At 37.6% G+C, this 12,710-nt stretch overlaps 1 protein-coding gene across 1 annotated transcript; it reads right to left on the bottom strand.

Moving 5' to 3' along the window:
* Nucleotides 1-8,956: 8,956 nt before the first annotated feature.
* Nucleotides 8,957-9,784, bottom strand: LOC131154867 (small ribosomal subunit protein uS9). The gene has a single exon (XM_058107667.1). It carries the CDS (start codon nt 9,624-9,626, stop codon nt 9,192-9,194), a length of 435 nt encoding a protein of 144 aa, XP_057963650.1. The 5' UTR covers nt 9,627-9,784; the 3' UTR covers nt 8,957-9,191.
* Between the last annotated feature and the right edge of the window lie 2,926 nt (nt 9,785-12,710).

The raw sequence follows: 12,710 nt of genomic DNA, 5'->3' as shown, positions 1-12,710 counted from the left end.
AAGCTTAATTTTCACTAAGTGGGATTGGCTAATAACAATCTTTTTTTTTTTAATTCAATCAATTCTTATAATTTAGAACAACCTCTTCCGATAACTTGAGGATGTTAATTGTTTTTAAAGGATGATGTCTAAGACGCATTAGATACTCGACTAATCTATTGGGATAATGGGTTTACCTCTCTATTCTTTTTTACTTAAATACTAAAATCTTATGTCAAATGAAAAGTCGTAACCCCCAAAACTTGAACCCTAACATTTTAATCAGAAGTTGTTAAAATTTTATTTATTATGCATCGATTCCACCTAATTGGACCTAATACTTTATTTGTGGAAGTTGTATATTTTTATTCACTGTTATAAATTGTTTTAGGTATATTCTTATGTCTTCTATTACCACTAACAATAACTTGTTAACTCCTTATTGGTGCACTATTTGGCACTATGATGCATTATAATGTCAAACTTACCACAAATGCGTTCATTACTTAATTTCTCTCTTAACATTTCACCACTCATCCACTTTTAACATTCTTATTTCAACAATTTTTACTTTCAAGATATGTTTTTTTTTTTTTTTAAGTCCATAACATTATGATGCATTGTAACTTAGTTAGTCTTATAACTATCCCAAAAAACTTGAGTTTTCTTTTAATTTTAAAGGTACAATGCATCACGCAACACATTTGAAATACATTTCTATTTTACCCAACCTTTTGTAACTCTATATATAAGATCTTCAATTTTTCCTTCAACTTGCATAATAGGTCTAATAACATATCCAAAATATTAAAATCTACTAGTGCTATAAAGTTTAATCTCCTCTTCAATATTCTTCTTACTATAACTCAAGTTACATTTCATATATTTTGTGTTGTTTTTATCTATCTTAAAACCTCTTAATTCTAAAGTTTTTCTCTATAATTTCTAATTTCATTTCTACTCTACTCCTAGTTTGTCAATATCTATAGCCAGCAACATATGAAGATTCATTTTTAAATAAATCAACCCATCACAAATACAAAAATAAATTAAGGACACAAAGAAGACTCTTTATGTAAGTATACTTTTTTAAATTAGAAAGCCATAAACCTTTATAGAATGACTCGATTCATATTCATTCCCCTTTGCATAGTTTTCTATATATTCAAATGTTAGCTCTACCTTGGAAGGCGCACATTCATTGAAGTCAGATCGAGGTCACATTAGAGATGGCAAATTGATGGGCAAATGGTAGAATTATTGAATCCCACGACCCTCCACTTCTATTGATTGCTTGGTTCGAGAAAATAAAGGTATCTTCAAGGATTATTGAAATTGTGAGTCGGAAATAGTCTATGCCTACATTTGGGTCATTCTAAGAATCTTACAAAGCATTTGAAGACTCCTAAAACCTATTATGCCAACAAAAATCTTCATTGCACTAAACACCTTATGGTACTTTTGGTTCACAACACGTAGCATTCAACACCCTACTCCTGGCCATGGGATTCATTGAGCCCTCCCACAATGTGGTTCTTGAAAATTTCAGTACCCAAAATACAAGATTCAAAAAAATATAAAACTCCACTTTTGAATTAAAAACATATTGCTAATATATTCCTAAGCTTACAATAGTTTCATGTTTGGTTTCTTCATCAGAACAGGGATGCCCGAACATGAAAATTCCCACAACCATGATGGTTGCTATCTCACTAACTACACATTTGCTACATAATAATAGAACCAAATTTATCACTTGATTTTTTATTTAAATTTTCATTCCATTCCTCTCCTCGCTCACTCCATTCCGCTCCACAAACCAAACTTGACATTTGAAGTGTCTAATGGGTTGGGCTGCGCTGCAGGTTAGAGGAAATGATGGCTCAGCAGAGACTGAGAGATCCAGATATCAAAATTTAAATGTGCAAAATGATGATGCAAATGGAGTAGGATGTGCTAAACGACTGTCCACTAGCAAAATAATGATGCAATTAGGAGAGTTTAAAGGATTGTGAGTATTGGTGATGGATTAGAAAGAGAATTAATTGACGGAGGTGCAGTCCTTCCTTAAACCACCATCTCCCATGAGGTTTTATGAAGGCAGAGTGGAATGTTGATTTAATACACACAAATAAACTCTTAACAACCCATCGCTGGGAAAATGTAACTCTGGGAAAATGAAACTCTAAACAACCCAACGTTGGGAAATTGGAAGGATTGCAGAAGCACTGTCTTCCGAGGCAATAGGATTTTTCCATTGCAGTTTTAAAGATGATTAGAAAATTTTAATGGGTAGTTTCCTCAAGTCATGTTTGGTTTGATGAATGGAATGGGTTAGGAAAAGGGCCCCGCACCCCGGGGGGGGGGGGGAATGAATGTACAGCATTATGAAATAAAGTGAAAAATTCAATTTCATTCTATTCATTCGTACCAAACATCGGCATCTCTTCTCATCAGTATCTACAAAAAAATTAAAAGTAAAAAAACATGTACAAGTGTTTTTTAAAATGCTTAACCTACTGCAAAGAAAAAACAAAATGCACAAGAAACATGTAATGCTTTCTATACTGTGACACAATTCTTATTGGCATTGTGGTTTCAATCTGCATCTAATGTTGCATATACATCTGACTGACCACTAGTTTGAGATTAAATAGCATAGAGTTTTGGGCCTTGGACTTGAATTTATGCAAATTTGGATAAAACTCAATACAATTTTCTGTTACATTTTGCGCAAACCCAAGGCCTAAATTCCAAGGTCCCAAACAGGTCAGAATCTGAGGAAGTTCATACTTCCATATATCACTTTGTGGTTAAATATAAGCTACTGAAACAAACAATAGAGCCTACTATATTGACATTATCCTGGCCAAAACTTTGAACCATGTTTAGATCCTCAGTACTCTTAAAAATCAAACATCGGGTGCTGCAGGCATTTGCCTCCCTTGTAGAAACTGGAGAGACTAAGAAACTAAGCTCTTAACACTGTTTGAGAGGAGTGGGAGAGAGGCCAGAAAGGAAGGGATGGAGGGAACTTGTTGTGAAGACTGACAAAAGAGAATACATGAGAATTGAGAAACTCATCATTCTTAAGACTGGGAGGAGTGGGAGAGGCCAGAAAGGACGGGAATGGAGGGAACTTGAATGAGAGAGTAGATTCAACAATGACCCTACTTCCCCCACTCCTATTACTTTATAAAACCAAAGAGGATGGTAAATGGACATTTTATCCTTCGCCTTCTCCACACTATTCTCTTTCATTAAGACCCTTCCATTGTAAAGAGAAATATAAACCCACTACAAATTGTTCATTACAAATATCAAAGCAACACAGTTGTTGATATAAATGCTAATCCCAAAGCAACCAAAGCACCTAATGCTATCATCACAAGAGTCTAGAAGAAACAAATTCCATATGAAATAATAAAAATTTCCACACAACCCCCCACCCTCACAATCAAAATACCATATGTACATCAATATACCTTGGACAATCAACATAAACTTCCAACCACATCTTAACACAACATAACCAAAAACTGATAAATCAACACTAGCATGAACCCCCTTACTAAAAAGCACTAAATGGACAAGACATGGTACAGACCTGATAACACAACATGTTTTTACCTTTTGGATGTAATATGTGTTCTATATTGAGGCACGATACTCCCACACATTCTACAATATACAAGCACATTTTAATCTAAGCAACTGCATGATTTAATTGAAAAACTCAGTTTGATTATTATACGAGAAGATGAAGATTCCTGTACGCGTTAAGATTTTTGGACACATAAAAACAGAGACAGACATGTGGCAAGATAAAACTATGGCTCTAAGCATCGGAATTGAAAGCATGAAACAAAAGTGATCAAAGGCAAGGACTTGTGTTCACAGAACAGCCAAACTCAACTCCCCTATCCTGCCCTTCCTTCCCCCACCCCACCCCCAGCAATCAACAAGAGAAGGAAAGAAAACCAAAATGCTTAAGTTCGTCAAAATACAATGTCCCACCATGTCTAAGCAAGCTCCAAAGTCTCCCACAAGACCATTGAGTATCATAAAATAAGAATTACAGTTTTCTTATCAAATACATAATCAGACATGTGTCCGGATATTTTGGAAAAGTGTTGACACTCAACATGTTACCAAGGGGATTTTTGACATATAGGCAATTCTTGGACCCCCCTAATCCCCTACAGTCACATGCTAAGACCATCAATCTGGTGCCTTGGTGTCACGAGCTAAGCTTGTTCAGGGCATTATGCTTGTCTGTGACCGCTTATCTCGTGTGCTTAGGATGGGTTTCCATCATGTAAATACTAGTGTAGGGTTAATTTCTGCTAGTAGAGTCTTTGTAAGCCAAATAAGGCAGCATGACTCCTCGGTCACTTTGATGTTTCCTAGTGTCAAAATGATAATTACATAAAAACCTCTTTAGGGGAGGGTGAGTGTTCATCAGTCATTGTAAAACTCACTAGCAATTGTCAACGTGCTTAGCCTACTTGCCTCCCTCGCTAAGTACAACATGTGAACGGAGGATTTGTTAATGAATTACGTTTGCTTCAATGTTCACTGCTTGCTTGCCACGGCTTTCATGAATTGATTACTATTTCCGCTGCTATCTGAATGAAGGTTAATGAAAGTGCTTTGTGGATGAATGTTGGTAAACGATAGGCTGGCTAGTTAAACAAGAATGTTTTAGCTAGCACTGCACGGCCCTTCACAAGGGTGTGAAAATAGTCGGACCGTGACATTTGGTATCAGAACCAAGTCGGTGACACTTGGTGAGAGCCCAAGGTTGAGTTGCTACGTGAATTCGATTGCCTTCGTTGTTGGATTTTGGAAGCTTTGGTAAGTGACCATGGCACCAAACACTACTGAGAGAATCAGCGTGCTGGAAGCACAGGTTGAGACAACAACCAACACTATGGCCGCGAAGGTGGCCCAGATCAGAGAACTTGTTGATGAGGTGATGGGATCACAAAAACATCAAACAGGTTTGCTAGGCGACTTGTCAGAGGACTTTCGCCACACAGTAGAAGCTTTGCAGGCCCGGATGGCAGATCTGGATGCAAAGATGAATGTGATGGTTCTTGCTATAGGGAACTCTAACACTCCGGAAGTTAGCAAGACCAAGGTGCCAGAACCCAGGACGTATGGGAGTGCCCGAGATGCCAAAGAGTTAGAGAACTTCTTATTTGATGTGGAGCAGTACTTTCGCGTTGTGAGGATGGCCTCAGAACAGGCAAAGGTGGATACTGCGACCATGTACTTGGTTGGTGATGCCAAACTGTGGTGGCGTACCAAGTACAGAGAAATTGAAAATGGAAGTTGTGTAATTGATAATTGGGCAGACTTGAAGAGAGAGCTCAAGGCCCAATTCTTTCCTAAGAATGTTGAGTATAATGCAAGGAGAAAACTGAGAGATCTCAAGCATACGAGATCAATCAGCGAATATGTGAAACAATTTTCTACTTTAATGTTGGATATTCGGGATATGTCGGAGAAGGACAAATTGTTCTATTTTCTTGAGGGGATGAAACCATAGGCAAGAACTAAACTTCATAGGCAAAGGGTTCAAGACTTGTCAACTGCACAAGCAGCTGCAGAACGCTTGATAGATTACGTTGGTGATGAGACCGCTTCGTCCAAACGGTTTGGCGGAGAGGAAAACAGTGGAAAGTCTTTCAATAATAGCAAACCCAAGAGTAGGGGAGCCGACTCTAAATCATCAACCTCAAAAAGAGTTTCGCCGTCTCAAGGGTTCAACACACCCAATGGAAAGGGAAAAGGTAAACTTGAGTATTTCTTGTGTCGAGGTCCTCATAGAGTTTTTGAGTGCCCTCACAAAGCATCACTTAATGCTTTACAAGCTTCCATTGCAGAACAGGTAGTGGAAGACGATGGCGAAGAGGATGATGCCCCGAGGGTGGGTTCAGTGCGGTTGGTGAACGCATTGGAAAAGCAAGCAAAAACACCGAAAGTTACACAAGCAAAAGGGTTAATGTTTGTGGACTTGAAGATAAATGGGAAGAGTACTCGCGCTATGGTGGATACGGGGGCTACTCATAATTTTGTTTCGCAGTTGGAAGCAGGGAGACTCAACTTATCCTTAGAGAAGGATACAGGACGCATGAAAGCAGTTAACTCTGTAACCCAACCTACTCTGGGAGTAGCCAAGCAAGTGGCTATAAAGCTTGGACAGTGGGAAGGTCATGCGAATTTCACAGCGGTGCCATTGGATGACTTTTCAGTCATTCTAGGAATGGAGTTCCTAAGGGGAACGAGGGCAGTGCTGATGCCTTCGGCTGGTTCCCTGTGTCTGATGGGAGATCACTCGTGCATGGTGCAAGTCGTTGCAATGAAAGGAGACGACGGGAAGTTCCTTTCAGCCATACAACTCAATGAAGGATTGGGTCAGGGTGAGCAGACACGTCTAGCCACGGTGGTGGTAGACAAAGAAGTAGGCCAAGAGCTGGAGCCTACGACCATCCAAGTGGTGTTGGATGAGTATAAGGAGGTGTTGCCGGATAATCTGCCTCACAATTTGCCTTCACGACGGACTGTGGAGGATGAGATCGAGTTGTTATCAGGAGTGAAACCACCTGCTAAAGGGCTATGTCGGATTGCGCCTCGAGAGATAGTAGAGTTGGGGAAACAGCTTGATGAATTGGAAGCGGGATGCGTTCGCCCTTCCAAAACACCGTTGGAAGCATCGGTGTTGTTTCAAAGGAAACATGAAGAGCATCTACGGAAGGTGATCAACAGGCTGAGGGCAAACAGTATGGATGTGAAGAAGGAGAATTTCTCTTTCGCTCGGCGAAGCAACAAATTTCTTGGTCAAGTGGTTGAACAAGGTCGTATCCGGAGGGGTATGAAGAAGGTAAGGATGATTCAAGAACGGAAGATCCCCACGATAGTGAAGGAGTTGCGTTCCTTTCTTGGCCTTACTAAATGCTGCAGGAAGTTCGTTGAGGGGTATTCGCGGAGAATGACTCTAATGATAGGACTACTGGGGAGGTATTATTGGCCGCACACGCGGGATGATGTGGTTGATTATACCAAAACTTATCTCACTTGCCAACAAGACAAAGGGGAGCGGAAGAAGTATGGTACTTTCATGGCCGCACCAAAGTATTGTTCGGTAGAGGAGACGACACAATTGTTCCTTGTGACTATTGTGAAACATTGGGGTATTCCCCAAGTTATTATTTGTGACCAAGATTTAATATTCACTGACAACTTCTTAACAGAGTTTTTCAGGATATTTAGGTCACACATTGACATCTCTTTGAGTTCTCACCAACAGACAGACAGGCAGACAGATGAAGAGATTCAGAGAGCTGCTAGATGAGTACTTGTGCCATTTTGTCAATGAAAACCAGAAGAATGGCGTGCAACTACTTGATGTGGCTCTGTTTTGTGGCAATGCCCAAAGGCACTCAACAACCAAAAAGAGTCCTTTTGAGTTTGTTACAGACCAGCTGCCGCTGTTACCTCACACAGTGGGCGAGCCGTATAGACGAAAGAGCCCGAGGGCGTACATCTTCACCAATGAAGGGAGACAGAATGCAGACTTTGCCCAAACCTATCTGGAGAAAGCTTCTAAGCAGATGAAGAAGTGGGCAGATCAGGAGAGAAGACGGCAGTTTCATGTCAACTGCCTCAAGCCATTCAACGCCAACACCAACGACCTGAGCAGAAGTCAGTCAAACAGCGCAGAGTTGAAGACAGTGCAACTTGACAGACATGAAGTTGAAGAGATCCTTGCAGATAGAAAGTTCATATCCTCAAGGAAGAAGCGGCAGAAGTTCCTAGGGAAGTGAAAATGCCTTGATGACAAAGAAATCAGCTGGATTTCTGCGGAAGATATTCAATCGTTCGTAAACAAATTTGAAGTGTACCTACCGCCAAAAGTCTACGAGGACGTCGACCACATAAGTGGGGGAGAATGTCACGAGCTAAGCTTGTTCAGGGCATTATGCTTGCCCGTGACCACTAATCTTGTGTGCTTAGGATGGGTTTCCATCATGTAAATACTAGTGTAGGATTAATTTCTGCTAGTAGAGTCTTTGTAAGCCAAATAAGGCAGTATGACTCCTCAGTCACTTTGATGTTTCCTAGTGTCAGGATGATAATTACATAAAAACCTCTTTAGGGGAGGGTGAGTGTTCATCGGTCATTGTAAAACTCACTAGCAATTGTCAACGTACTTAGCCTACTTGCCTCCCTCGCTAAGTACAACATGTGAACGGAGGATTTGTTAATGAATTACATTTGTTTCAATGTTTGTTACTTGCTTGACACGACTTTCATGAATTGATTACTATTTCCGCTGCTATCTGAATGAATGTTAATGAAAGTGCTTTGTGGATGAATGTTGGTAAACGATAGGCTAGCTAGTTAAACAAGAGTGCTTTAGCTAGAGCCGCACGGCCCTTCACAAGGGTGTGAATATAGTCCGACCGTGACCCTTGGCTATTAGCACAAGTCATAAATCCAGAAATCTAGCAGAAACAGTTTGAATCATGCCAGCAAGCTAAGCACTCCCAAGAGAGATCAACAGCTTGAAAAAAAAATACCACATACAACAACTAGAGAAGTAAGCACAAATATCAAGCAAACCAAAACAATTTATCGCAAGCACATTGAGATTAAGCTAGCTCCCAAGTCCCAATAGGAGGAAACTCAGATAACACAACATAAAAATGGCTGACCTAGTCCCTAACCATTAACTCCGAAAATACTATATATACCACAAATCTAAGCCTTCTGGATAACAAGTCTAAAGCCATACTGGGAAAAATAAATAAATAATACGGTTAACCAAAAGAAAGCACAACGTAGATTTTATCAATAATTCTTCCCACGTAACCAAGAAAATATGCATACCACAGTAAAGTACACAATATACTCATTCAGGGAACTTATGCACAAACTATATAATCTAAGCCACAGCAGTACTTCGAGATTTATCAAAGCAGGTAGCACCTGTATTTCAACTTTCAAATCCTTCCAAATGACTGAAATGAAATCATAATACTAACGTTACCCAAAATTATCTTACTTCCTACAGGAGGCACAACTAAAAGAGTCATTTCAAAATCCTCAAAAACACTGACTTGTTTTCCAAAAAACATAAAAACAACTGAAATAAAATTAGGCAGAAACAGAAACTCCCCATGTCGCACTTGCCTCTCTTCCGTCTACCGGTAGGATTTCTGGAACCTGGCGCGAGCACCACGACCACCGAACTTCTTGGGCTCGCACCGCCGGGGATCGGCGACAAGGAGGGTCCGGTCGTAGCTGACCAAGATGTCCTTGATCTCCTTCTTGGACTGCTCGTCGACGTACTTCTGGTAGAAGGCAACGAGAGCCTTAGCGATGCTCTGCCGGATGGCGTAGATCTGGGAGGTGTGGCCTCCGCCCTTTACGCGGATGCGCATGTCGACGCCGTTGAAGCGGTGACGGCCGAGCAGGAGGATGGGTTCCAGCGCCTTGTAGCGGAGGATCTCCGGCTCCACCAGTTCGATCGGGCAGCCGTTGATCTTGATCAGGCCACGACCGCGCTTGCAGTAGGTCACTGCCACCGCCGTCTTCTTGCGCCCAAAGCACTGCACTGACTCTATCGGGGAAGCCATCGGCACCGGCGGTCGAAACCTAAACCTAAGCTCTACAAGTGCTGAAAGCTGAAATTGTTTTAGGAGAGGCGCATAGTTGTAAATATTGGGCTCGGTGAAGTGTTAAATTACAAATATGCCCCTTTGGGCTTTTACGGACAATTGGGCTTTTTAATTAACAACATAAGTAAGAATTTGAGGTTTTAAATTTGAATTTAAATGAACTTGGATAAAATTTAATATAATTTTATATTATTATTTTTTAAATTTATATTTATATAATCAAAATTTCTACCAAATATAGGATAAAAATATAATATTTTTTAATAATTGTAATGATTTTATTTTAAAATTAATGATAATATATTCCACTAACAATTTGAATATGATGTTGGCTATTTTGTATTTTATTTTATGTTAATATGAACAAGTTTTTTTTAAATTAATTATTTGTTTTTGACATAACCAAGGGCGACTATCATGATAGACTATCATGATAAACTTGATAGACAATTACTTCAAAAACCAAACTTGATAAATGCATCTATACTTTGTGATGATCATTTGTAATCAAAAAGGTAAAAAAAAAAGTTTGTGAAAGTTCGATAACTTTCAAAAGCCTTCTTTAACAATCTAATCAATATCGAGATAATGTAATATAATATAAAAAATCTTTTCGTTTCCTATCCTTCAGAGTTATCTATTTATAGATAAATATTTTTGTAGTTTTGAATACAAGTGCCTTTAATTTAAAGTATATTACAAAATCCACTCATTTATTTTCTCTTTGCTCAAGAGTTACAAGTCTATTATGAGTGTTTTAATCATCTTTGAGTCACTTGTATCAAGACGCCCTTTCATGTTTTTATTATATTTTTTATTCACCATCAATTTCTACACTCCCCAAACCTTGAAAAGTACTTTTATGTTTGGGAGTATTTTTTTTGTATTATATTTTACTTTGTTGTTGACTATGATAATCATCTACAAATTATGAGTTGAGTTCATTTATTAATTTATAAAAATACATATTCTGTTAATTATGAGCAGAACTCATCCTTCGTTCATGAGCTTTACTCGTTTATTATTTGTATGAACACAATTCAACTATCTTTATGAGTTGGATTCATTAGTTAATTATGAGTAGAGCTTACCAGTAATTTATAAGAATATGACTCATCTGTCAATCTGATATTTAATTTATCAATTCCATTATATGCCCTCAAGATACGATTGCTAAGTCTCAAGATCTGTAGCAAATCTTTCTTTTTTTTTGTATTGTATCAATTTTTCATACATACTCAAATCAAATAAATCATAAAATCCAAATACATGCACTATAAATTCCCATGACTCACTTGTATAATCATCTCTAGGTAATCAATGTCTTTTGCCAATTTTCATATGTAATAGAAATAATTTAAAATTGCTGCAATGCTTTCACCCATCTTGATACACATATAGCATTGTGATTTAAACTTTATTTTTGCCAACCAATTTGGGTGGATTCGAGCATTTTATTTTATTTGAAAGGGTTTCTATTTATTAATTAAATATGGCATCTACATCATGTAAATAAAAGTAAGGTAAGAAACATTTGGACAAATGTCACACTATTCATGCACGCCAACACATATTAAGGCAAATTTATAGTTTTTCTTAGAAGACTTTCATCGAACACATGATAGACTATTTTGCTACATGTTCTTCTCGGCCGCAACAAAGTTTTCTATTTAACTATATATATATACATTGTGTATTGATTGAAGGTGAAGGCAATAAAGATTAGATATGTTAAAGACATACATCTACTTTATATATTTGAGAGAGCACAAAGTTTGCCCAAACACTGCTAAATTTAAAAAAAAAAAAAAACACGAAAAAAAAAAGGATATGTTCTTCATGTTTTCCTTTCCTTTCTTTAATATTTTTCAAATTCCAAACATGACTTAAAAAAGCCTCGTTTTTAATTAAGCAACAGAGACTCAAGACAATGTAAAGAGGTGGCATCCAAGGCATTTTCTTCTCCGATCAATGTCACCTTTATCATCAACTGACATTCAAACATTTTCTTTGAATGTCTAGTTGTTCTCTTTTTTATTTATATTTTTTTAAGGCAATAATGCATGCTGAAACATTTTTTGGACTGTTTGAGTTGAGTCAATTATTGTAAATCATTTGTTGAACTCAATCAGGTCATTTCTATACAGATATTCTTTTGAGAAATGTTCTATTTTCAAATGGCATATTGTTAAAATTTTTAAAGATTTCCCAAAACCATATTTGTATTTAAATGATAATTATCTGTTAATTTAGATTTAATCCCAAGAGGGGATGTGAATTAGGTATTTTTAAAAAACCTTCAATATTATTTACTACTTAATCCCTATTTCTATACTTAACAAATCAATTGCAGGGGTTTAAGATTGATTTAAATTATTATATCAATGAATTATTTTCACCCAATTGATTGTCAAGTGTGTGTGGGTTATTCAACATATACATGCAAGATAGATAATAAAATGCGTTGTGGAAAATAAAAGGAGTAAAGGAAGAGAGAAGGCAAATACAATTTTTACGAGGTTCAGTCAACCCGTCCTACATCCTCACCTTGAGCAATCCACTCAAGGATTCCACTAAATCCCTGCTCCTTTAACTGGGATGGAGCTTCCCTTACATCTGCTGCTTACAAGAGACACAACTTCTTCCTCACCCAGTTCACAACTCGAACCGTGAATACAATATATAATTTCAAATCTACAAAACAACTCAAGATTTGCTTCTAACAAAACTAGTGAGTACAATTGAAACCTAACACATATTCATATGATGAAACTTGAAGCTCAGTATGCATGTAACGATATGATCATTATATGAATGATATGCTTCACACAATTTCCCTTTTATCAAATCTCTCAAAACAATGATCTAAGTATAACTTTTGAGAAATTATGATTCTAGTTCAACTTATTTGATGCATAAGTACCAAATGTGATCTTATTAAAAGATTTTTCTTGAATATTATAAAAATCAAAATCAATAAGTTTTCTTCCTAGTATCCAATCACAATATGATCTTAGTACTATGCAAATATATATATATATA

This window comes from Malania oleifera, chromosome 5, assembly GCF_029873635.1.
Source record: "Malania oleifera isolate guangnan ecotype guangnan chromosome 5, ASM2987363v1, whole genome shotgun sequence".
Classification (NCBI taxonomy): domain Eukaryota; kingdom Viridiplantae; phylum Streptophyta; class Magnoliopsida; order Santalales; family Ximeniaceae; genus Malania; species Malania oleifera.
This window is presented reverse-complemented; position numbering and strand designations above follow the sequence as displayed.